The sequence below is a fragment of the Pteronotus mesoamericanus genome, unplaced genomic scaffold, assembly GCF_021234165.1.
Source record: "Pteronotus mesoamericanus isolate MK-2021 breed Mesoamerican mustached bat unplaced genomic scaffold, CSHL_Meso_final scaffold_174, whole genome shotgun sequence".
Lineage (NCBI taxonomy): Eukaryota > Metazoa > Chordata > Mammalia > Chiroptera > Mormoopidae > Pteronotus > Pteronotus mesoamericanus.
In genome coordinates, this window is record NW_026555309.1 from 28,079,202 (window position 1) to 28,104,031 (window position 24,830).

At 34.7% G+C, this 24,830-nt stretch overlaps 1 protein-coding gene across 3 annotated transcripts in view; it reads right to left on the reverse strand.

Moving 5' to 3' along the window:
- Nucleotides 1-24,830, reverse strand: part of CSMD3 (CUB and Sushi multiple domains 3) — a 929,671-nt gene that overhangs the window by 203,130 nt on the left and 701,711 nt on the right. For all 3 annotated transcript variants that reach the window (XM_054590414.1, XM_054590413.1, XM_054590412.1), the window contains one exon: nt 8,495-8,611. In XM_054590414.1, coding sequence (XP_054446389.1) covers nt 8,495-8,611 — 117 coding nt within the window. The remainder of the gene's footprint in view (nt 1-8,494; nt 8,612-24,830) is intronic.

Genomic DNA, 24,830 nt, shown 5'->3' on the forward strand with positions numbered 1-24,830 from the left:
AACTGAACTCCCTGAGGAGCTGCTGCTTTTAATACCTTAACCGACACATCCCTGATAAAAGACACAATTGCGAATGATTGCCCAAACTTTGAATGGTCACCTTTACATTGGATGCCCTGGTCAGCCATCAGGTCAGCAATCATCTCCAGCTGAATGTTTTCATAGACCTTTGGGCCGCTGCCAATTGTCTGGCTACGTGCTTTGGCCAATGAAGCGACAACAATTCTTAATCCAAGGTCGCCCCTTAGCGGTTAAAGGTTTCTGGGAATATTGTCTCAGAGATACTTAAAATATAAATTAGTGCCACATATATCTCCATACATGTTAAAGCCATAATACAAGGCCTCACCAAGATTCTCCGTATCTTCTTCAGCATTCTAGTTGTAATCGACAGTGACCAAGGCACTTGTTCCACTCCTCACAGTACATAACGCTGAGCTCTTGACCTAGGCATTTAGTAGAACTTTCACCTCCCTAACCAATCTCTGGATACAGGCCTGATAAAATACCATCATGGTTTAATTAAACAAGGTCAAATCCTATTAAATTAAGCATGGCATGGTTCACTCATCAGTCAAACACCAAGAGTGAATTGTGATAAAGTCTAATCAATTTTTGATGTTTGACTGCTGAGAGCATTCCAGTCTAACCTCCCTTATTCTGCCTCCCCACCTTTTGCTCCATGTCTGGGCAAGCTGTTAAGGGCCTGGACGCCAGCTCCATGAGAACCAGTGGAAAGTCCAAACCTCACACAGCCTTGACCTGTGCTAGGGAACTTCCACTCCAACATCACCCTAAAACCACAATAAAACCCCAAGCCACTCAGCTTGTCTTAGTCCCTTAAACAATTTTGGATCATCTTGAAAGCTGCTCTGTTCTCAGAAAGTCTCATTGTATGTGTAATAAAGCTTTTCACACCCTTTTACTGCACATATGGTCTTATGAGTCTTGACATCCAAATCAAATTGCAAGCTGGCGTAGGTTCTAGTTCTACCTGGTAACCAAATATACCTTCAGATATAATTATATAAATAGTACTGAAAGAATCAAATACTATAATTATTTATACACATGATAACCACATTTTCTTTACTCTAATATGTTAGGCCAACGAAATACAAACGGTTTTCTTTCTTATAGGCACAAAATTAACATACGGTAGTGCCCCTTACCATTGGAAGATACACTCCAAGATCCTCAGTTGATGCCTCAAACCACAAATAGTACCAAACCCCTATATAAACCGTTTTTCTCCTATACATACTTACTATGATAAAGTTTAACTTATAAATTAGGCTCAGTAAGAGAATAATAAAATAACTGTAATAAAAAAGAAAAACTGTAATAATATATGTGATAAAAGTTATATGAATATGGTATCTACCTTCCTCTCAAAATATCTTACTCACCCTTCTCCTTGTGGTGGTGATGTGCAATACTAAAATGCCAAACCTATTCCTATATCTGTATAACCATCCTTTACTTGCAGTAAGTGGCTTGGTGTCTCTCATTTCTGGGAATCCCAGATCTGAAGTTTTCATAAATGCTTTCTGGTGCAATAAGTTGCCATCAATTAGAACATGTTTTCTGTTCACATCTTCTACCACTAATTCAATACCTTTTCCATCTTAACTAAGCACTGATTGTTCACTGTGGCTGCAGTTTGTGCAGTTAAAAGTATGGCAGCAAAACTAACACAAATTTGTTTTTCCTTCTTCACAATTTCACTGATAGAAGATTCACTCTTACTGTAGACCTTAGCAACCTCTGTAATTTTTTTTTTCTTTCCTCATATTAAGTGGAGAACTTTCACCTTTTCAATTAAAGGAAGTGTTTTATGGCTTCTCCTTGTCATGTCTGAGTTGCCACCATCACTATTCTCACACTTTGGGGTCGCTGTTCCATAAAATGAGGGTTACTTGACTACAAGCACTGCCGTACTGTGTCTGTGGGTCCGGTAATCAAGACGGCTACTGAGTGACTGACCAGCCTCTTAGTGTGGAGCTGCTGGAGGAAGGGAGGATTCACATCCAGCATGAGACTGAGTGGGCTGCGCGAGATTTCATCATGCTTTCAGGGCACCCAATTTAAAGCTTATGGATTTTTTTTGATCTTATGAACTTTATTAACTGTTTATTTCTGAAAATTCTTATTTAATTTTATCGGACTGCTGTTAACCATGGAAAGTAAAACCACAGGTAAGGAGAACTACTGTACTCATTCCTGCATATTTTCAATAAAATAGCCATTAATTTAAAAAAAGTTAAAGTTCCCTTTTCTTTTTAATTGGTCAATACCTAACAAATAATGATAAATAATAAACACAAAATTTGAATAAGCACACCTTTGTGACTATTAATTGTCATTTTTATTTAAGTAAATTCAATATTTAGAAGATATTGATAATTGATTTTGATGCAACTCCACTGTTAAAAAAATGAAGTGTCATAAACTTTAAGTATAAAATGTCTTTATTGACCATAAGGGTTCTTTCAATACTGAAAATGTCACATCAGGAAGAACAGAAGGCCAGTGAAATGATCTACTGACCTGATGAGCATACAGAAAGCACCGCAAGAAATTTAGTTAGCAATAAATTACTGAATTAGGTATAAAAACAGGCCACAATAACATAAGTTATGTAAATAATGCTGAATAAAATAGACCATTTACAAACACCTAGATTTAAGATCAAAAGGCAACTGGTCTAATACATGTAAGTTTTAAAGGACCACACGTAACATAAAAGAACAGCTATCAGCTTTAACACAAAAGATCTAAAGAGTTAGTTAACTTTACACATGCAGGTCAAAACTATATTAGCATATATTTACATATCTAAAACCTCAGATTGTCCAAAGGAAAAACATATATATGTACATTTATGTACACTGTGTGTAACTCACTTTCAATTTATACTTTGTTTTTTCCTTCTAATTTCTAAGGAGACCTACGTTTTTTCCTTTAATTAATTAATTTTAAAATTGAGGTTATATTGCTTTATAACATTATATAAGTTTCAGGTGTATAATATGATAATTTAATAACTGTATACACTACTACAGGTTCACCACAAAAGGTCTAAGGTCTAGTTTCCATTTGTCATTATACAATTGACCCTCTTTACCCATTTCATCTTCCCACCATCTCCTTTGCCTGTGGTATCCACCAACCCGTTATGTGCACCTATGATTTGCTTTCTGTTTGTTTGTTTTTATGTTCTGTATATCAGGAAAATCATATGCCATTTGTTTTCCTCCATCTGACTTATTTCATTTAGCATAATACCCGCAAGGTTTGTTCCATGCCACAAATGGCAAAATTTTATCCTTTCTTTTTTAATCACTGTGTAGTATTACATCTTCATTATTCATCCATTTATTGGTACACAGGTTGTTTCCATATATTAGTTATTGTAAATAATGCAGCTAGAAACATGGGAGTGTTTATAGCTTTTCAAATGAGTGTTTTTGTATTCTTTGGATAAATATCTAGAAGAGAAATAGCTCAATTATATGCTAGTTTTACTTTTATTTTTTTGAGGTACCTTTATATTATATTTCATAGTGGCTACATTAATTTGGCCACCTGTACATTGTATTCCATAGTAGCTAAATTAATTTGGCCACCATCAATAGTGTACCAGGATTCTCTCTTCTCCACATTCCTTTCTGTACTTGTTATTACTTGTCTTTTTAATAATAGCCATTCTAATAGGTGCAAGATGATATTTCATTGAAGTTTTGAATTTGTGTTTCTCTAATAATTACTGATGTTAAACATCTTTTCTTGTGCTTGTTGTCCACCTGTATGTCTTTGGAAGAAAGTCTTTTCAGGTCATCTACCCATTTTTTAATAAAATTTTGTTTTTTTGATGAGTTGTATGAGTTTTTATATATTTTGGATATTTATAACACATCAGATACATGATTTGCAAATATCTTTTCCTATTCAGTAGGTTGTCTTTTCATTTTGTTGATGGTTTCTTTTGTTTTAAAGAGGCTTTTAGTTTGACATAGTTCCATTTGTTATTTTTCTTTTTGTTATCTTTGCTGTTGGAGTCAAATCTGCAAAAACACCCATAACATTGATGTACAGGAGCATACATAGCATATATGCATTCCTCTATATATTTCATGATATCAGATCTTAAATTCAAGTCTTTCATCCATTTGGAGTTAATTTTTTAATATGGTGTAAGACAGTGGTCTAATTTAGTTCTTCCACATGGGGCTGTCCAGTTTTCCCAACATCATTTTAATGAATGGCTTTAATAAGAAGCTTTCCTTTGATTATTGCATGTTCTTGGTAAGGAGACCTAAGTTTTTAAAGACTACTTTTTACAGAGAACAGTTTCATGCAGAAGTGTGAAAGATATGATATTGCAAAAATTAATTGCATTTAACAATTGTTATGTAATTGCTTAAGTCTATAAGATAAAAAGAAAATATTAAATGTAATGAATATAATTTAGATAGTTATCTAATCACTACCAGTGTTTCAATCTTATATTATGGTAATGCTTGAAATAAAGATAAAAAACCAAACTATAACCCTTTATTATAATCAATGCCATAGGAAAAGATATTTATAAACTGGCTGGAGGGAAATACAGCAATGAGAAGTAGAAAGATAATGGCTGTGACTAAGAAAAATATATAAAATTAAAAAAAAAAAGAAGAAGAAGAAAGAAACCTCTCCCACAGTAACACAGAAAAGTTTTTAGTAACTCTGTGTGCCCACTGTACAGAGTAGGCCAGGGTGACAATAACTTTTCAGTATTGAGGCATTCCTAAGTTTGAAACCTACACAGCCAAGAGCCCTGCTAATAATGAAATATTTTTTTTTTGAAAGAGCAGATTACAAGAGGGAAGGCGGGGGGGTGGGGAAAAGGAAGGGAAGGGGAAAGTCAAGGAACATATAGCAAGGACTCATGGACAAAACCAAAGGGGAAGAGCTGAGGGAGGGAAGGAGGGAAGGGGCAAGGGAAAGTGGTGGGGGGTAGGCAGAGACAAATGTATTTGAAAAAATAAATTAAAATTAAATTTTAAAAAAAAGAGCAGATTAACTGGGCAATCAAAGGAGAAAAATGTGAAAAGGTTTTCACATACACTTCCAAGATTCTACCTATGAATGCTAATCTTGGCAAAGAGTATAAGCTTTGTAGCATAACAAGGACATATTCAAGGTGGGTCTTTTAGGATGTAAGATTATCTAGGAGGTTAAACATAAAATTAAGTCACCACAGATTATCATCCTGGATATCCTCAAGGTGATTTATATTTTGAAATTCTCTAAGAAATCTGAATTAAGTTAAAATGAAATTTATCGATACTCATGAAAGTATTATGATTGACAATTCTCTTACTGAGAAAAACCAGAAGATAGAAATGGACTGACAGACCAAATAGTATTCCCTTAATCAACCAGTAAAACAGAGTCACACATACATACATTTAACTTATATGAATTCATTCTACACCAGGGAAAAATAAATGCAAATAATTTGGTTCCACATGACCTCTATAAGAAACCAAACGAGCTCATTGATAGTATCTGAAGAAACTGTTTCCTGTTTTGACATTGGAGGAAAGAATGTCCTGTTAGAATTATTCTTGTGTAAAATCATGTAGATGATCTTTTACAGGAGATTTAAGGTATTTCATGGGTAATAGCTATATGTGATTTTTCTCCTTACATAGCATCTTTTGAAACTTAATCCTTGCAAGAAATGAAATCTCAACAACTGAAGAGAGTCTATGTGACAGATATTATGCTAAATGATTTACAAAGTAAAATTTTAAGAGTGTATATATATTCAGCATATAAAATATATAAAGAATGCATGATTATGCTTTGGGATAAATGAGAGAGAAAGAAAAAATAGTAAGAGGTGCTATGTTATCAAATGATACTAAAAAAGTCACAAAGTAAAGCCCAATATGGTAACAGAAGGAAATTATAGCAGAGTGAGAATGAGAGGAAACAGAAGCAGAACAGGAATTCTATTTGTAGAGATCCAGTGACTATTGCTTGATCACTTCACAGTAAGTAGGTAGAAGTAAAGAGAGGAAAATATCAATGATCGGTCCATATTTATTTAATTCTGCTACTCTGCTCCAAAATTTTAAGGAATCATTAGGTAATTGGATATCCACTGGAGATGTAAAACACACAATATTTGCTTTATGCTTTAATTACAGATGTTTTATTTTTAGTCATGCTGCTCGTAAGCCCCTAGTCCAAACTAGTAATCCAGGTCATTTCATTTTCTCTTTTCTTGGTGAGGAGGACTATGAATGTGAACATGGAGAAAGTATGTGTGCAGGTGTACAGATGTGTTTATAGGACTTGCTAAGTGTTATTATGCCAATCATGTATATTATTTAATTATAAAATGACCCTATGAGGTAGACATTTATCATCTCTAGTTCATAGATGAGAAAAGTAAGGCTCAGGCTGAGGAGGTGACTTGTCCAATGAAAAAAAAAAAGCAAATTTGTTTGTGCTCTGAACCCAGAAATCTGACTCAAGGTGGCATTGTTAAACCTAATGGTGTTGAGCATGAACTACATGAAACATACTTTACATATACAATTCATTTATTCCTCACAGCAACTCTGCTCTGTAGACATAATGATCTTCATTTTCCAAATAAAGAAACTAAGTCTCAAAGAGATTATATAATTGTCCAAATGTAGATAGCTAAGAGATGATAGGCTGAAATTAGAATCCAGTTCTCTTTTACTTTGTATGTAGTTTGAAATTAAGAATGATGAAACATTTATAAAAATAAATTAACTTTCCTTACTAATAACTCAGAGTATACTTGATTTTATCCACAAATAATTCTAGATTTAAAAAAAAATTAGTGGCAAAACCCCCTGATTAGTGGTTGCATTATTTTTACATTAAACAATTAAATGTACCTTACCTTATCCTGTTAAAATAAAGATTCCATTCTTTACAAATCTGTTAGTATACTTTTATTTTAATCACTACTTTTTCCTGCCCTTTTTGAACATGCTGTAAAATATCTCCAGGTGATCAGCATATCTGCCTGTCAGGGAAGGAAAGAGCTATTTTTCCACTTTCTCATTCCTGTGGCCGCATGGCATTCAAACAACACTGTGTAATAAAACAAAGCAATGGCTTCTCAAGAGGACTCAGACGGCCATGAGTCTTCTGGGCTATCATTGCTGGGATTTTGTCAGCAACCATGTAACATTTTTGGCAGCTGGGGGCTACGTGACCCCTCTAGCAAAGAAAGAACTCCAGTTCGCACAAAAGGCAACAGGAGAACAACAAAACACAATTAAGTAGATGTTTTTCTTTCTAAACTATTGTTCTCTTCACAAAGAGGTCGACTCTGATTCAAACAATCACAACGCTAGGAAGAGCAAATATTTTGTAGGCTACAGAAACAGACACCTTGCTAATGTTGGCATTGTCGCTCTACTTCAAGGTTAAAATAAAAAGTTTAGTACATCATTTCTGATGACAATGTTCTCTCGCATAAGTCGGGAATCTTGGACTTGTTTCAGAAGACAGAAAAGGAGGATATATAGGTAGTATCTGGTGATAAAAAAATGGACTGGAAGCATCAGCTTATTTTATATATCAGCAGAAACCCTAAGTCAAGATGTGATCCAAGAACCTTGATATGATAAAATCCTTGTCCTTCTGCTATAATACTTAGTCACCCAGACCCACACATCCATTAAAGCTATAGCAAATCCTTTACCATGTAACACAATGCTATAAATCTAAATTCTGGAAACCTGAACTTTCAGCCTCTCTCCCATACTTTACTGCTCAATAAATTCCTTTCACCTATCAATCTATGAACAGAACTTAAAGGGTTAGATCTAGCTGGATCTCAGATCCAAAACCTTTAGAAACAGGTAAGTGACTTCTAAGATGTAAAGGCAGAAAAGGACACCTTATCTTCTCAGTGCCAATGCAGAAGAGATTGTCAGGTTGACAAGATGAGCTGAAATGTCCTTTGCTGTCTTTTAATACTCGCTGCTGCCCCAGAAGCTAGGTCTTAAAAACAAAATTTCTTCTTTCTGGAAATGTGTTAATAAATATAAGACTTACGTGATTTTTTTTACATACTTTTGTCGTTATAATACTTCTATATTTGGCTTTATGCATATTTTGCAGAGCAAACTGCTTTATGCTCTAGTAATTTCCCATTTTATATAATTCAAATATGAAGGCACTTGCAAGGTTACTGGGTGTACTTATTTTTAAAAATTAAAAACAATCCTGTTTTCATTTTTATATTGTTGTTCACCTGTGTATTTGACTGTAAATTTAGATTGAATAAAATGACCTCAAAATTTTATTATTATAAAGCTCTCTAAAAGGATTGCAAAGTACTTTATAAATATTTTCATTAAAAAAACCAACCAAAATTTTTGAATAGCATGTAGTGAAAAATAAAGACGTCTGTAATGAAATACTATGTGATGAGATGAATCTTACTTACCAAATTCCTTGGGAACTGCTATAGAATAAACACAATTATGTCCCACACTATAATTTTTTGGATAGTTTGGTGATAGAACAGTGCCTTCTGAACCTGTTGAACGACTTCCACATGGAGCTAGAAAATAAAATAAAAATGATAAAGCATTATTTTTAGAAAAAAATTAAAAATCATATTATGAACATTTTCTTAATACAAAAATATGGCTACTAGATTTTAAATTGTATAACGTACCCCCATATTTTAATGAGATACCCCATTGTCAAGTATTTTAAAAATAAATTAAAAACTGGGAACAAAACATTTTAAACATCAAGGTTTACTCTTCTCAGAAACAAAATAATATAATAATGTTGCAATGGTGCTGTCGCCAGACATCATAATGGTGGGGCTGCTTTCATTTATGATAAAAGTGTAATGATAATCATCTCTTTTGTAATAATGAGAGATTACATACGCAAGTGAGAACTGTTTCACTGACAGACTTTGAAATCTAATGAAGATCAACCCTGATTATGCTGTTACCATATTAAGCAAGTATTTCCATACATGGTACAAGGATGGCTGTACAAATACATTCTATCACTCATTCTCTCACCAACTTTCATCTGTTTATATAATTTCCATTTAAATCAGAGGCAGTGCTCATGGTGTATAGAGGCAGACTTTTTGATACCTCATTCCCCAATGTGCTATGTTCCTAAAAAAGGTGAGGGTGAAACCAATGTTTCTGGTAAAATTGCAGAGGATGGTTCCATTGTTGCCAAGAAGCATGAACACTTTAGGATTCATAGTTCTGGAGCTCAGAAAGAGACCTGAGCTCCTAACAGACTTAGGTATCCAAAGAATAAAGGAGATAGTTGATATTCTTTAAGTAAATAATATCTGTCAGAAAAAGTATATATTAACAGAATGGGAAAAGATGGCCAAATAAAGGAGGTTTAGAGATGCTCAGATCAGATAGAGGGTGACTACAGAGAAATTAGTTTCTTGGGTGCCAAAGGAGAAGACAGTTTCAATTAAAAGAAGGAGTTCAAAAGGTTAAAGTTTGCAAAATGGTAATACATGAGAAAAGAGGGAGTGGATTTGTCTATCTGGAGTATCGGGAGCAAGGAGCCTCTTCTCTATGCCCATGGTTTCCTTGGGGAGCGATGTTGCTTAGCATATCTGCCTGCTGGCCCTGCCCCTCACCCTGTGGAGGTCAAATGAGCTTCCCAATTTGTGGGCTCAGAACAGGAACTTGACTGACAGCTGGGCACCACCCCCTATAGAGTACAAGTGCTGGTTTCCCCCTCTACAGGGTAAGGATCTCAGGGTGAGTCTGTTGAAGGGGTGGCCGTGGTTGTTGCAGGTCACCTGTAAGTGCATAGGAAGCCCAATGTCCCTGCTTCTCGGCTTTCATTAATATTAAAACTGGTGGTTGATTTCCTTCGGTCTATGTCTTAACTAGCTTTGAACTTGTGCAGGATTCCCTTCGAGCACACAAAAAAGGAAGTTTTGGATATTACTACTACAGTCGTTTCGACCAGAGCAGCTTTCTACAGTTATAGCCAGCCAACCACATCCAGCCCACACCAAAAGTTTTTACATTTTTAAAGAGTTACAAACAAAACAAAAACCAAGAATATGTGACAGAGCTATGTGACGAGCAAAACCTAAAGGCCATTTGGCCCATTACAGAAAAAGTAAGTGTTAACTCTTAGTAGAGAGACGGCAGACAGACTATAGTTGGATGGAGACAAAGTGGTGTGCAAAGAAATCCAAAGGCATCAGAATCTTAACCCTAAACAGAAGGAAAATGTAGGGAGTAGTGAAAGGAAGAAGCAAAGCTGAATGAGTTTTTGTTGGGTTTTGTGTAACAGGGAGGAAGGAGTCCCCGCATAGGGAACAGCAGGAGCACCGATGTGGAGGCTTAGAAAGATAAGAGGAACAACCAAAGCGGAGTGACTAGTCAGACAGCATTAGTGCCACTCTGCTCTGTACCTGCGAAAAGGGCTGAAGGAGACAGAAGTTTAGGTTTATGTTGAAAATTTATTGTAATTAATGCTTAATTTCCTTTTAGAGGGAACTGAATGGGGTGCGCTGTGTGGCTTGAGACGTGTCATGATAGTTTGAAAAAGGGAAAACTTTTGATTGATTCCTGACCAAAGTTTAAAATATAGCAGTGTGCTCTTATATTCAAACACACATACTCACACCCACAAAACATAAACAGCATGTTGTATTGAGATGGTGGCTAATAAATGTTTTGCCTTTTTTTCTCTTTTAGTGTTCTATAAAATGGTAATAAATAGTTAGACTTAAAGATACTAAAATTAGAACTCCCAGAAAAACAACAAATTGACAGTGATGATAATAACCAAAGATGTGTCTCTCTCATCACTCATTATTGTTGGAAATTAGTCAGGTGCATTCTTATTTCAGCACTGATAGCTTGATTCAACTGATAATACTACTAATGAGAGAACTGTTCCAGAATAAGTAGTATATTTTATGTTCACTTTCTTTCCGATTTTAAGGTGCTCCCAAATTATGATACTTTGAATGTATGTGACAAACTGTATTTTTTTTAAATTTTGAAAGTATGAATAGAAACTAGAGCTTCTAAGTGAAGTTTAGCTGCTTGATTTAGTCATGAATATTCTGCCAGTCCACATTAATGTACAGCTGACAGCTCTTGTTTTATATATTTTATTTTGCATAATGGACATTTAGGGCAGCTTTTGTTGTAAATATAATTTACAAATACAAAAATGTTTTTACTTAAGTCACTGATGAATATATATGAGGTTGCATATACTTACTTGTCTATACAGTGACTAATATTATGTTAGGTTCTGTTATTTGTACAGGTAGCAATAATTTTATATTTCATCTGGTCAGTGATTACAGCATGGCTTAATTTATACTCAACTATGCTGAGTACTGTAGTGAATGAAAATATTTTATGCAGTTATGGAAATATCATAAGTAAGGGGAAATTAACTTTGGTGTGAAATTTAGTTTTACTGTAATCAGTTTTATATTTAGAAAAATCTAAATGGAATAATGACTAAGCCAGGCTAATTTTACTAATTTTTCTAATATTCTCTCTCCTTGTTTTAATTTCACCTTATTGGCTAATAGAGAAAAGGAAAGCCTTTATCTTTCTGGCTCTGTTAACAATCAGTAGAAGATAAAACCAGCCAGGACTTTAATTCCATGCTTATTTTGTTCCATCTGGCTTACACATTCAGACCTTTTGTCAAACTGACTGCATTTCTCTAAACAGCCTTTATTATTGGAATGCATCAAATGTAAGAACTCACCTATTCCTGATTATAACTTACATAATAAGTTATGTCTTATACTTATGTTATAACTTACATAAGTTATGTAAGGTATGTCTACCTTAAATCTGCATTTTAATAATATTTTGGTAGAACACATGGATTATGGGAAGAAATGGTTCTATGGCTAAGTTTGGGAAATACTGATACACAGATAAAAGAAAAAAGATTCCTTACTATAGGAGTTCACTGAATTGTTGATAAGGTGTGGGGTATATCATGCAATTTCTCATAAACTTATTTGATCATGGAGACTATTTCACTGTAACATCTCACAGGACTAACACTCTCCAGAACACACTTGACAAAATGCCAGACGGATGATTCTAAAGTGTGCTATCACATTGGCAATAACTCTTAAGATTTATATTATTGACTGCAATTAATTATGATTTTGCAGCACTATGGAATGCTATTTTATGTTTACATATACAGCCAAAGCACTTTAAATATTTAAAATGTCAAAATTAGCCTGTTATAAAATGCCAATATTCTTGATGCTGTCTCCCTGACTTTTGGGGTTCAATATACCATTTGTCGCTTGCATCCTTAGGTAGCTTATTGGCCTCTCCTGTCTACCAGTGAAACTGCCACATTCTGGGCTCGCAACGGTTTCCATAAGAACTCTTCCAATAGGCAACCAGATCTCCTCATCTCCACAAGTTCCTACCAATGCTAGTTACGTTTGTAACACACAAGTCTTATCAACTCTTGCTTTCTGAGAACAGTTTTTAAATACTAGGTCCTCGTCAAAGTCTATTGGATGATTAAATGAACTATGCTTGGAAGACCAGGCTACTATAAAATGGTGTTCTACAGTCAGCACATAACACAACGCCTCATTTGGTTGAAATTGCCCCAGAAATTCACTTAAATCCAAGAAAGAATTGAGCAAACCATCTCTAAAAATCCATATAAACTTATTTTTCTTTCTCTGATTAAAGTATCACTGTTTCTTCAATTACTGGGAATCACTGTTGCTTTATATTTAGAAAGCAATATTATGTGAAAGATTATGTATCTTTAAGCATTAGCAATATACTCAATAATAAGATTTTTACAATATGAGAGCACATGGACACTGAGTTCCACCGAGGAAATACCAGCCAGCAAACTCATGTCCACCACTTCACAGTAGCAAATCCATGCTAACATTTATTCACTCTGGAGTAGTCTCTCACTGAGTAAGAAAATCAGCCACACAGTTCAATTACGTATTATTTTTTCTCTTGTCTCTTTTTCTGTTTGTATTTAAGAATCTTCTTTTGGCTGAATTTTATGGTTTGATTTATGTAAGTGAAATATGCCCCTGCTCAAAACAAGTACTGCATATACTTGTTTTGCTCCTGAACTAGGAAGCAGCGACAGAATACACAGACGTGGTATTTCCAGGGAATCAGACGATGAGTCTGAAACTGGGTTTTAAGGCTTCTAGTCACCCAATGCAAATACTTCCCACCTATGGCTGGATCATATGTGTGGGACAGAGGAGAAAGATGAGGGCGATGATAATGATGAAGAGGGCAAGGAGGGGAAGGAGGGGGAGGAGGGGGAAGAGGGGGAGGAGGGGGAGGAGGAGCCTTCCCACTGAGTGAAATAGAAGAATCCCAAACCATTTATAGGGAAGAAGTACTACTTAAATGTCCATATATCATAGAGACTTTATAATACATGCAACATTGCCTTAAGCTACTTGCAATTTCAGATCTGTCTTTTCACTTACGTAATGTATAATTTATTACCAAATATACTCTATAATGAAAATTATTATTGAATGTATATTTTTTTTCTCAGAAAGCAAGTTTGGTACTTTTAAAAGTGATGAATTCTTACAGGTCACAGAAGAGCAATATGATATATTAAATCAATAATTTACTAGATGTGACCTGTGACTCCTTCAGTTTGAAAGAACTGCTGTACCTTACAAAAGTGCTGGTCCAGGTCTAGTAAAATACTTACGCCCTGATATAGCCTGATTGAATGTCACAAATCATAAATCCTGATATGGAATGTGTTGAAAGCTATATCATCCATGGAGTCTTTTCTTTTTTTCTCAAGAAGGACTCTCATAACCTTGAAGTCTGCGATGTGAAATTTGTAATGCAGACAGCTAAGAGAGCCATTCTTCCCAGTATTGACTTTAAGATTAAAATGACTATCACTTCTTTTTTTTCTTTGTTCAAAACCTTGATGTTAGTAAAAATACCTAACAGTTCATCTATTCATTTCGTTCTCCTCTTCATGTCTCCTATGTAAGCATGCTTGCTTCATTTTGTTTATCTGCCTTAGATCTTAAACTTCCAATATGGCTATATTATTATCATGGTGATAAATACTTCTTTAATTATAAACCATTACTCTCAGTAACTTATTTATTTTGTTCTTCATTTTCCTCTGCATTATTCTGATAGATATACATCTATTTATGTGTTATGAGATTTCTATTGCTTCATCTGTTCACCTAAATGAAAAAAGGCAAAAATCGGTCTTTATTACTTATGAATTAATTTTGTGCTATAATTCCATACTTCTGTTTCACACTAAAAAAAAAAAAATCCATCTTAGTGTTGCAATCGGTGGCTTGTAAACCATTTTAATGACTCACTAAGTCAACCTAGTAGGACATGAGCTTCTACATCTGTCACCTCACTGACTGTCGGGACTCATTCATTTGATTTTGCCGCCTGGGAAGGCACCCTCTTCATCCTCCAGCACTCTGTCAGCCCGGCTCGCCCAAGAACAGAGGTGTGTTCTTGGAACAAAAAGAGTCAGTGTATGACGAAGGCTTTGAAATAGCCACATTTCTCGGGCAGGTCTCTCATGTTGCCATATAAAAATTCCACTAATAATAGTAGATGCTCTGGATGCTGGTCGTTCATGGCTGGTAGCCATATCACTCATTTTAGCTTCATTTTCAAGATGGGGATATAATCCACATGCCATGAAATTCATCCTTTTAAAGTATACAATTGAGTGTCTTTTTTGAAAAACAGATTCACAAAGTTGTGTAACCAACGCCACTATTTCATTTCGAATTTTTCACCCCAAAGAGAATCCCTGTGCTCATTAGCGTGCACACTGCATTCCCTGCACCCCAAGTCCATAGCAGTCACTAACCTATGATTTTATGAAAACTGTGTCAGGGAAGGTGGATTCTTAAAATGATTTTGATTGAATTATTAGCAGTTTTTAAAACTCAGATCCCTTTTATCATGTAGTTTATCCTTATTTCTCTCTGGGTCATAGATTTTTAGTGATGGAAACCTTTTAATTTTGATAAAAAATAGTTAAAACAGTTAATATATTGGTATTAAATACGTTTAGATGGGAAAGGCCCTCTGTAATGATTTATTAACTCCTACTTGATCTCCCCCCAACATTCTGTCTCCTCAGGAAAGTCTCCTGCCCTCCGGACCACTTCAGAAGCCCTCACAATACAGCACTTCAGCAGTTACCCTTAGGACATCAGCTACAACTTGTAATTATATATTTACTTGTATGGTTCTTTGATTAAGGTCTGTCTCTATACCTAGATCCCAAGATCTATTAAATTAAAGTTTCCATGTCTTTTTATTTATACTATTTATACTTCTGGAGCCTATCATAATGTCTGTTTATATAGCATATATATATGTTATATATAACATGTGGGACCATAAAATATAAATTTTATTAATACATTGTCATTGACTAAATGCATGAAATGTAAAACTCATGAATTACTCAAAGCTGTTGTTTAGGGTAGCCTAGCAAAATGCCCTATAAAACCCAAAGATTTTGAATCAGAAAGGAGTAGGTTTAATTTCCAGCTTCACTATTTGTTGATTGAGTAGCCTTGCAAGAGAGGAAAACCAAATCAGAAATGGAAGTGTTCATTAGATCTGATATATGAAGTAGGCTTAGGTAAAATGAATGAAGATCTCCCCTGACCTACTCCAGAATCATCTGGAGGTGATATAATGAAGCTTTCACAAGGATCTTAGGAAGATGAATGAACCTCAAGAAGGAATACAAAAGGTAGCAAAAGGACAGAAGAACTTCCCTAGTGTCTCAGCAAAACTCTTCTATTGAGAGAGTTAGGGATGTTTTTTATAATCCTACCCAGGGCATTGTCTATGAGAATCTCTTGTCTCTTCCTCTCTTAATTTTTTCCAAGGTGAAGAGAACAGTACTCTGTCTGAAAGCAAGAGGAACCTGCAACTTCAATTCAGCTGTTTTCTCAAAGAGTGGGGTCACTGTGCCCAGTCCTTAGCGGTCAGTGTGGATATAACCATCTGCTTTTTTGGACTCTTTTCTTTACAAGTCCAGGGGGAAATAGGAGCCACTAGTATTAGTGAAATTGAGGATAAACTGTCCCATCCTCTTTCCATATAACTCAGGGGTTCTTGTCATTGTTTCATGAATTTTGGATGGGGAAAAATGTCTATACTTTTACTAGACCCTCACTGAATTTTCTTTCTAACTGGATTTTAGCATTTCCTTTCATTTCAAATGTAGGCCACAAAGCACAGTAGTATTAAAAGTAACTGGGACTTTGCCACCAATAGCAATCACAGATATTTTTAATAGTGTATTATAACTGATGCAGATACCTCAACATATTGTCTGTGTTTATCATTGCTAAAAATTATAGTAGTTATTAGACCTGCTGCTTTCATTTTTAATTAAAGTGTTAAGAAGCAACATATATTACATCAGAAATGCTTTTTATTATAGATTTAAGTACTTTGTAATTGATTCATTTTTCAACTTATGTGTTTTATTTTATACACTTAAAAAGATGGTTCCAAGGTCCATCGCGTTCATTAGAGCGCCCACAGACACACAAAAGGAACCCTCGTACTAATTAGATGTCTGTACTATTTTCCTTAAGGGAGATGGCTCAGGGGTCATTGCTTTGGCCTAAGGAGATCTGAAAAATATTAGTTTTATTGGAGGATTCTTTCTTTCCTGCTCTTTTGATTCTTTTCCAAATAGGACAGATCCACTCTTCCTTGAATCGGACAGGTTTGGAACATGGGGAGAACTATGCAATTATAGGATTGGATTAAGCTTGAGGCTCATTAGAACCATAGTGTAAACATGGCTTAGATTTACTCGCTAACCCTTCCATGTGTTTCGGTGTAACTCACTAGATTCCTGTTTTGGGACTTGGAACCAAATTCTTGGTTGCACAAAGAACTCTATATTGTCCTCTTTGATGCTTGTATGTCCATTAGGAATCCTGGAGTGAATGGCTCACTGGTTAAAGTTTGAGTGCAAAATGAAATTTTTCTGTGTTTAATAAAGGGAAGAGAAGCAGCAATCTCCCTCTCTCATCATTTATGCTGTCTCTTTGAAAACATAACGGACCAACATCTTCATTTTATAGTGCAAGGCTGCTGACCTTCTGACCCTTGCAAGTATAAACATATACTTCTGAAATGAATTCAGGATCCTTAACAAGATATACATGAGACAAGGTACATCAATTGGTCTCTCAAAGAGATAGTGCTATTTGACCTTTTTTTTTACTCTATAAATTTGTGTGAGATCCTGTCTGGCCTTTGTGCTATGTTTCAGATACTGCCTACAATGAGCACTGCACTCCAGATATGTTTATTCAATAATAAAACCTCTTACTCCCTCTTCAAGGTTTTGTGGAATTAACTTTGTCAGTGGGATTTCTGTTTCCCTACTGAAAGTAAAGATTTGTCTATCCTTAGATCTCTTTCCTTATTATCTTAATACCATCCTGTAATACAATTTGAATCACACCATGAGCTCTAATAATTACTGTTATATACATTATTTTCTTCATCTGTAAGGAAAGAATCACTGGATTGATTCCGTTTTCTGCATAAATAAATGGTTTTCTCTTTTTCTGCAACACCTGACAACACATTAGGAAGGCACATTTGAAGTCTGACTTAAAAATAGACTACATCTTAGAGAATGGGAACATCTTAGTTAAATGAGGGGCCATGGGACTGTCTTTGCGGAGATAAGGAGTCTGATTGAGATGTCAAAGGCAGGGGAAATAAAAACGGTTTAAATATGAGCTCTATGTCAGTGGTCACAAGGAAATATTCTGTGAATTTGAGCAACTGATTTGCAATCAAATTTCTTTTCACATGGGCAATTCTACATAGTATGCTCCAGAATCCACAGCAACAGGGGATTTATTTATAACAATGTTAATGATTCTCTAGAGTACCAGGCAGGAGGCCAACTGGGGTGATAATGTGCATAAGAGGACCTAGAAAATAGCAGGTACTTAATACTATCAGCTTTTTTTCCCATTTCTTTTTAAATACTTTCCTTCCATTGTATGAAAATGAAGCACGCTTTAGTCTTATCGCAGTGCTACCTTAACTTGTTTCAATGCAAAAATATATTACACTTCTTTATAGAACATTGTTCTGCCACATAATCTGTATTATGTCTATGAATAAAATTCCTGTGTTTAGCTGATGAAAGGCAGATTATTTGATATTACTCAGGAATAACTTACCACTAGGTATTTGTTTTATGATTCTTTTGTCTACATGCTTTAACTATATCATATATTCATTTATTTTTAAATATTTTATTTATTTATTTTTAGACAGAGGGGAAGGGAAGGAGAAAGGGGGAGAGAAACATCAACATGTGGTTGCCTTTTGCACACCCCCTACTGGGGACCTGGCTTGCAATGCAGGCATGTGCCCTGACTGGGAATCGAATCAGAGACCCTTTGTTCACAGGCTGGCATTCAATCCACTGAGCTATACCAGCCAGGGCTATATCATGTATTTAAATGAAAAAGAATTATAATGGTTCAGTATATTAGATTAGATAATCTCTACATACATTTACAATGAAATGGGACTCCAGATTTGTTTCACATCTCAAAAATCTATACACTTCAAGGATAGTTAAAATAAGAAATTAGTCCAAGGTAATTTATGCTATTAAAACAGAAGATCTGGAATAAAAGTTATTTATTTCTTCATATAGTTTAACAATATGACTTAATTAAAAGTAGGCCGTATGAGACTACTAATGAAAGAGAACATTAAATTTAGAAAGCTATAATTACAAAATGAACATTTTATTTTTTGTTTTTATGGTTGTTTCAAATTTTTTTCTTCAGTTGTTAGGGTAAGAGGGATCTTTTCTTTTTTCAAAGTTTTTATCATTCCATATATATTTAATTGGCAATTGAACAAAGAATGATGTCAGGTAAATACTGGATGTCTAATAGTAACATATTCATCTTAATGCACTTTGGACAGACTTAAAGGTTACCAGTGATTGAGTTACTTAATTCTTTTATTTTTTTCCCCCAGAATCCAGAACTTATGTTAGCATGAGTGCAACAAAGGCACTACAAATAAGTTGCAGGTTTTCAAAAGAACTGAGTTAGCACCGACTGCATCTATTGCCATTTGTATTCTGTGCAAAGTTGATTTAAAATAGAATGGAAAATTGCACTTCAGATAAATGCTTTTATCAGTTATTGATGGGAATTTACCTCTGTAATCCTCACACTTAGCCTGGAGGAAGATTTCAGTAATAAGCAGAGAACCCTAAATCTCACCATTTATTCCTGGTGCCACCCATCCATTCAGGAAACATCTAACCAACTAAAATACGCCAGGCACTCTTAGGCTCTAGAGATATAAAAAGACCAATTCAAGGGTATTTGAAGAATTAACTTGCCTACCTATACGACAGAGATGAAGAGCATGGACTCCAAAACAAGACTGTTAGACAAGTGTGACTTTGAGCAAGTGACCAAACCTCTCTGTGTCTTGGTTTCCTCATCTGTAAAATGAGAATATTAGTACTCCCTAAGTCAAGGGGTTGTGGTGAGGTACAAAATCATAGGGGTACAACACTTCGAATTGTTCTCAGCACAGGTACGTAAGCTATTACCTCTCATCATTCCTCCTCTCTATGCACTTGCCCTATTGAGTTGCTTTAATTTCTACTCAGAATTCCCTGTTTACTCTTATTCACGTATGATCACATATGCTGAACCCTAGGGGTGAAACACACCATCCCCTCATGCCCTGTAACTCCGCTGGTTCCTTCTTATCTATAATTTTAAGATTCAGCTCATGTATCACTTTTATAAGGAAGGCTTTCTTGATCTCTTTGTAACTAGGTCAGGTACACCTTCATGCTGCGCTCCAGAGTACTTTGTTTTTATTTCTAGCAAAGGACCTTATTTGTCTGTATCTCATCAGATTGTAACTCTCTACAGGAAACGACCATTCTGCGTTCATTTGACCCCTAGGAGTAAGTGCAGAACCAGGTTGATAACTGGTACTGTTGAATGCCTATAAATGGGAATAAATGATACTATTTCTTCTTTAGAAAAATTAGCAAGCTAGTAAAAATTTAATAGTCCAAATGCCTTTATTCCTAGAGTCTTATTATTATAATTATTAATTGGATGCTCACTGTATGCTCTGGCAATAAAAAAAGGTAAAATATATTGCATTGGTCCAGTTAAAAAAAATAAATAAGTCACAGGGCTATAATATATTGCATGGCGACTGTAGTTAATGATGCTGTATTCATAGTTGAAAGTTGATAGGGAGTAGATCGTAAAAGTCTTCATCGCAAGGAAAACATTTCTTTATAACAATGAGTGGTGATGGATATTAACAAGACTTACTGTTTGATTATTTCTCAACATGTACAAATATCAAATTGTTATGTCATACCCCTGAAGAAAATATGATGTTATATGTCAATTTCTGTTCATTTAAAAAAATATATATTGATTTGTATTATGGCCAGTACTCTCAAATTTAATGATTTACCTTTTAAAGTTCTAAAGCCCTAAAATAACTAAGGCTTTTATACACATCAGGGGTCTCTTTACACTGGGTACTTTGTTTTAATTTTTTTATTTATCCTAGGAGCTTTAGGGAGTAAAGGGAGGGTGAATTGGAGTAGTTTTTCTACTACGAAGGAAAATGGTCATCTCTGCCTGAAGGGGCCAGAGGGCGAGCCGGCCAGAGAGCTGCGGAAACAGCAGTCAGGCAGCAGAAATGCGAGCAGGGCTTTGAAGACACAAGAAGGCGGCCAGTGTGGCTCAGTCGTGCAGCAGAGAGGGAGACCCGGAGAGAGGCCAGGGTGCATGTAGGCAGATTAAGTAGAGCATTGTAGAATTCTTGGCATTTGTTCAGATTTAGGAAACTACTGGTGGATTTTGAGTATATATGTGATGTAATCTGACATACGCTTTCAAGACTTTGTTGTGTTCAGAAGACACCGAAGAAACAGGGAAGGGAGGAAACTAGTTCAGAGAGAGGACAAGAGGTAAGAGATGGCTTGTGCCCTAGGTCTGGGTAGAGATGTGTTTATATAAATAAATGCAATGTCATTAGGTGAAATAAGTCAGATAATGAATATGAAGAGGAAAATATGGGATCAGTCACTATCTGTGTTTTATTACCTTTACTTAACATTGAGTCAGATTATGGATAAGAATGCTATAAGGTAATAATGTTTCTAAAGATACTTTCTAAAAAATGAAAAATAACAAAGAAATAAATTATTTTCTAAAAGCATTTTTTTATCACAAAGTTATTTGCAGGTAAAGATACCCTGTTGTGCTATCATTTAATGCATGTGACATTCTCATGAGATAACATGCAGAGTTTCTTATCGCTGAGCAGAACTTACCACAGGATGCTATCATTTTGGATCTCCTTCTGACAAATATAATCTCCCAGTGTCCAACATAGGCTCTTAAAAACATTTTCTTCACATTTAAAATTTACATTTAATCCTAAACAATGATCAAAATCTATACTCTAAAAGAGATAAACTTTGTACATTCTTATGGTTCGATTTAAGTTAAAAAAGATTTATTTGGAGCCTTCTTGAATAAACTAATGTGTTGCATGGTAAAAGGTAATATGCAGCCTAAGACTTTATGAGATTATGGTCTTTTAAGAGAGGCTAAGACAACGTTACATGAAAAAGTAAAATATGCATGGTTACATTTAAAAAGTTTGCAGAGTAAGGTCATGTTTATTTTCATATAAAAAATAAAAGCCTTATTTCCTTATTTCCTTATTTTGGCACTTAGGAATCACAGTCCAATAGCCAATCCCCAACTTGGGTACTCTAAAGCAAAGGCCTCCAGTCAGTCAAAATGTCCAAAAGACTCAGCATGAAAAGAAGCAGAGACAAGCCATCTAACACTTAGAGGCTGATGAAATTAGAAATAGAAGCATAAGCAAATTAACAATGACAAAGGCACTTGCTAGAACAACCAAAATTAATATCTCTCTGGAACACTGAAGAGAGAAGCCGTGGATATGATGTAACTCCTTATCTCTTATGTCAGGGAATCAATATATACTATCTAGAGTTGGTGAGTCAAGAAACAGAGCTTCATACATTATGCTGGGTCACAGAGAGGGCCATTAGAGCACATAGGAATAGAAATCATCAGAAGGCTCAGCTGAGAAATAGGAGAATAGACGGGGGTGGGGACGATGATCATTGTTTTAAATGGTAAGCTATTCTGTACTATATTTTTAGTTACTCCATGCATATTTTATTTTAGTAAAAACATAAACTTTATCTTAATTAAAAGTAATTTATCCTTATGAACAACAAACCCTTCTATCACTAATGCACATGCTTCACACACTGATTTTGACTGTTAAAAAGTATTAAATTAATAAATCTGAAAGTCAGCCAGTCCTGTGCATTTTGGATTTTTATACAATCACTATGAAAACACATAGATATGTGTTAATCTGTTAAAAAAATTGTGCTATAGTAACAGTCACAGAACTAAATGTTTTAAATAAGTTATTCAGTATAACTCTTTTTCTTTCTTTTTTTTAAAAAAGATTTTATTTATTCATTTTTAGACAGAGGGGAAGGGAGGGAGAAAGAGAGGGAGAGAAACATCAATGTGTGGTTGCCTCTCATGCTCCCCCTACTGGGGACCTGGCCCACAATCCAGGTATGTGCCTTGACTGGGAATGAAACAGGAGACCCTTTGGTTTGCAGGCCAGCGCTCAATCCACTGAGCCACACCAGCCAGGGCTATTTAATATAATTCTTGCAAGAGCTTTACAAATTATACAATATTACCTCATGCTTAGATATACAAAATAAATAATTTGAACAAGGTTACATAGCTGACCCAGGCTTTCTTCTTGTTTTTAAATCATTGTTTGGAGTTATATATATCTAACTCTAAAACATGGGGATTTTTTTCCCTTCCAGTATACTAGAATTTAACAGTTGTGGTCACATTTTAAAAATAAATATATTTTAAATTTTTTTCTAATAGCTAAACATGCATTGAATAACTTATATTTGTTTTCCATAATACCTTGGCATTATGGTTAGAAGTCAAGGGAGATCCAACTTTAGTTATGGTAGAATTTTTTTTATCTCTTAAGGAATTTAAAAATACTGAACTCCTATGGTATGTTCTGGGGGGGTGAATATGTAGCTGTATAATAACATTGATAATTAGATTTAATTAATATTAAAATGACAAAAATATAGTATTTCAACTAAAATATAACATGGAATGCATGTTTTCCAGTGCTATGTTTCTTGTTAAAAACTTGACTAGGCCCTCTGTATGTGTTGTGTTAATTGAGTCTTCACAATAACTTATGAAAGAGGGCTATTGTCCAGTTTTAGTGATCTAAAAATCAAGGCTCAGCTTGTCTCAAGACATGGGCACAATGAGAGGATTGGTATCCAGGACTCTTCTCTCCTCCACATCGTTTGTATATATTACTATTCAACCAACATGGAACAATATACTTATTTGGGCTATAATTGATACCTTAAAACATTTTTGGTTCAGAAGAATTTATTTTTATATATTATAACATATTCCATGTTGATATTGGCATTGTTATGACCTATCAGTAAAGAAAAAAAAAACTAGTAGAAAAGGCTAGGATTATTTTAGGAAGGTATATTCTTAGTGAATGCATGCTATACCCTGGTACACTTGTCTTTCTTACTGCAATCAATGAAAACCATCTATTTAATCATTTATCCCAGTGTTTAGCACCTACTCATTTGATCTAAAATTATTTGTATCCTTTGAGTTTACTCATCAGAATTTTTCGTTATTTTTTTGTCTGGCTCCTGAAATTTTCCATAGTTTCTTAATGATTACTGAGAATAAATTTTGAAAAATGTTTTAGTATGTTTTTCTGGCTATAAACAGATTTCCCTTTTATATAGCTCTGAATTCTAGGACAATAACTATTTTTCTTAAATTTCTTATTAACTTCCATGTATCTATTTTTCTTTTCTTTTTCTCTTTGGGAGAATTAAATCCAAAGTAATGAGTTCTATTTTTATTTCCTTCATCTTTTGATAGACGAAATGATCAAGTCAAGAACTAACCAGCTCTTCTAACATTAACAAAATGACCATTTAGTAGATATCTACCTTTTCTTTATTCCTTATAACAACATTTTGAAGTTAAGAATTTTAATTTTCCCCATTTTAGAGATGAGTTAATAAGCCTAGAGAAGTTAAATGACTTGCGTTTAAGCCAGAAATCATTCACATATACTTCTAATCTATGAATATATCATACAAGTAGGAAAAATTACCATGTGTATCAGACACCAGGAATCCATACTTTCAACTATTAGATCAGGGCTGTTGGGGTATTTTTCCCACTGAAATTCACAATAAGCAATACACTTTATACCAAAGAAAACAAATGCCTACATGCAAACACACACACTTGAATAGGTATATTTATTGCATTTTATTTATCTCTGTATATAACCAGTAAAAGTTCCACAAATAATATTTATCCTTACTGTGTTCTTTGAATTATAATGGTTTTCGCTTATTTTATTTTTATTATATTTTATTGAACTTTAAGTCAATTATAAGAATGCTAGTCATGACCCAGTGGATTGATTTTATGACTCACTGCTGGTGACTCGCAGTTAGGAAAACCTGCCCTAGAGGGTATCGTCTCCACGTCCGTGTGTACAATGCATTAGGATCGTTCA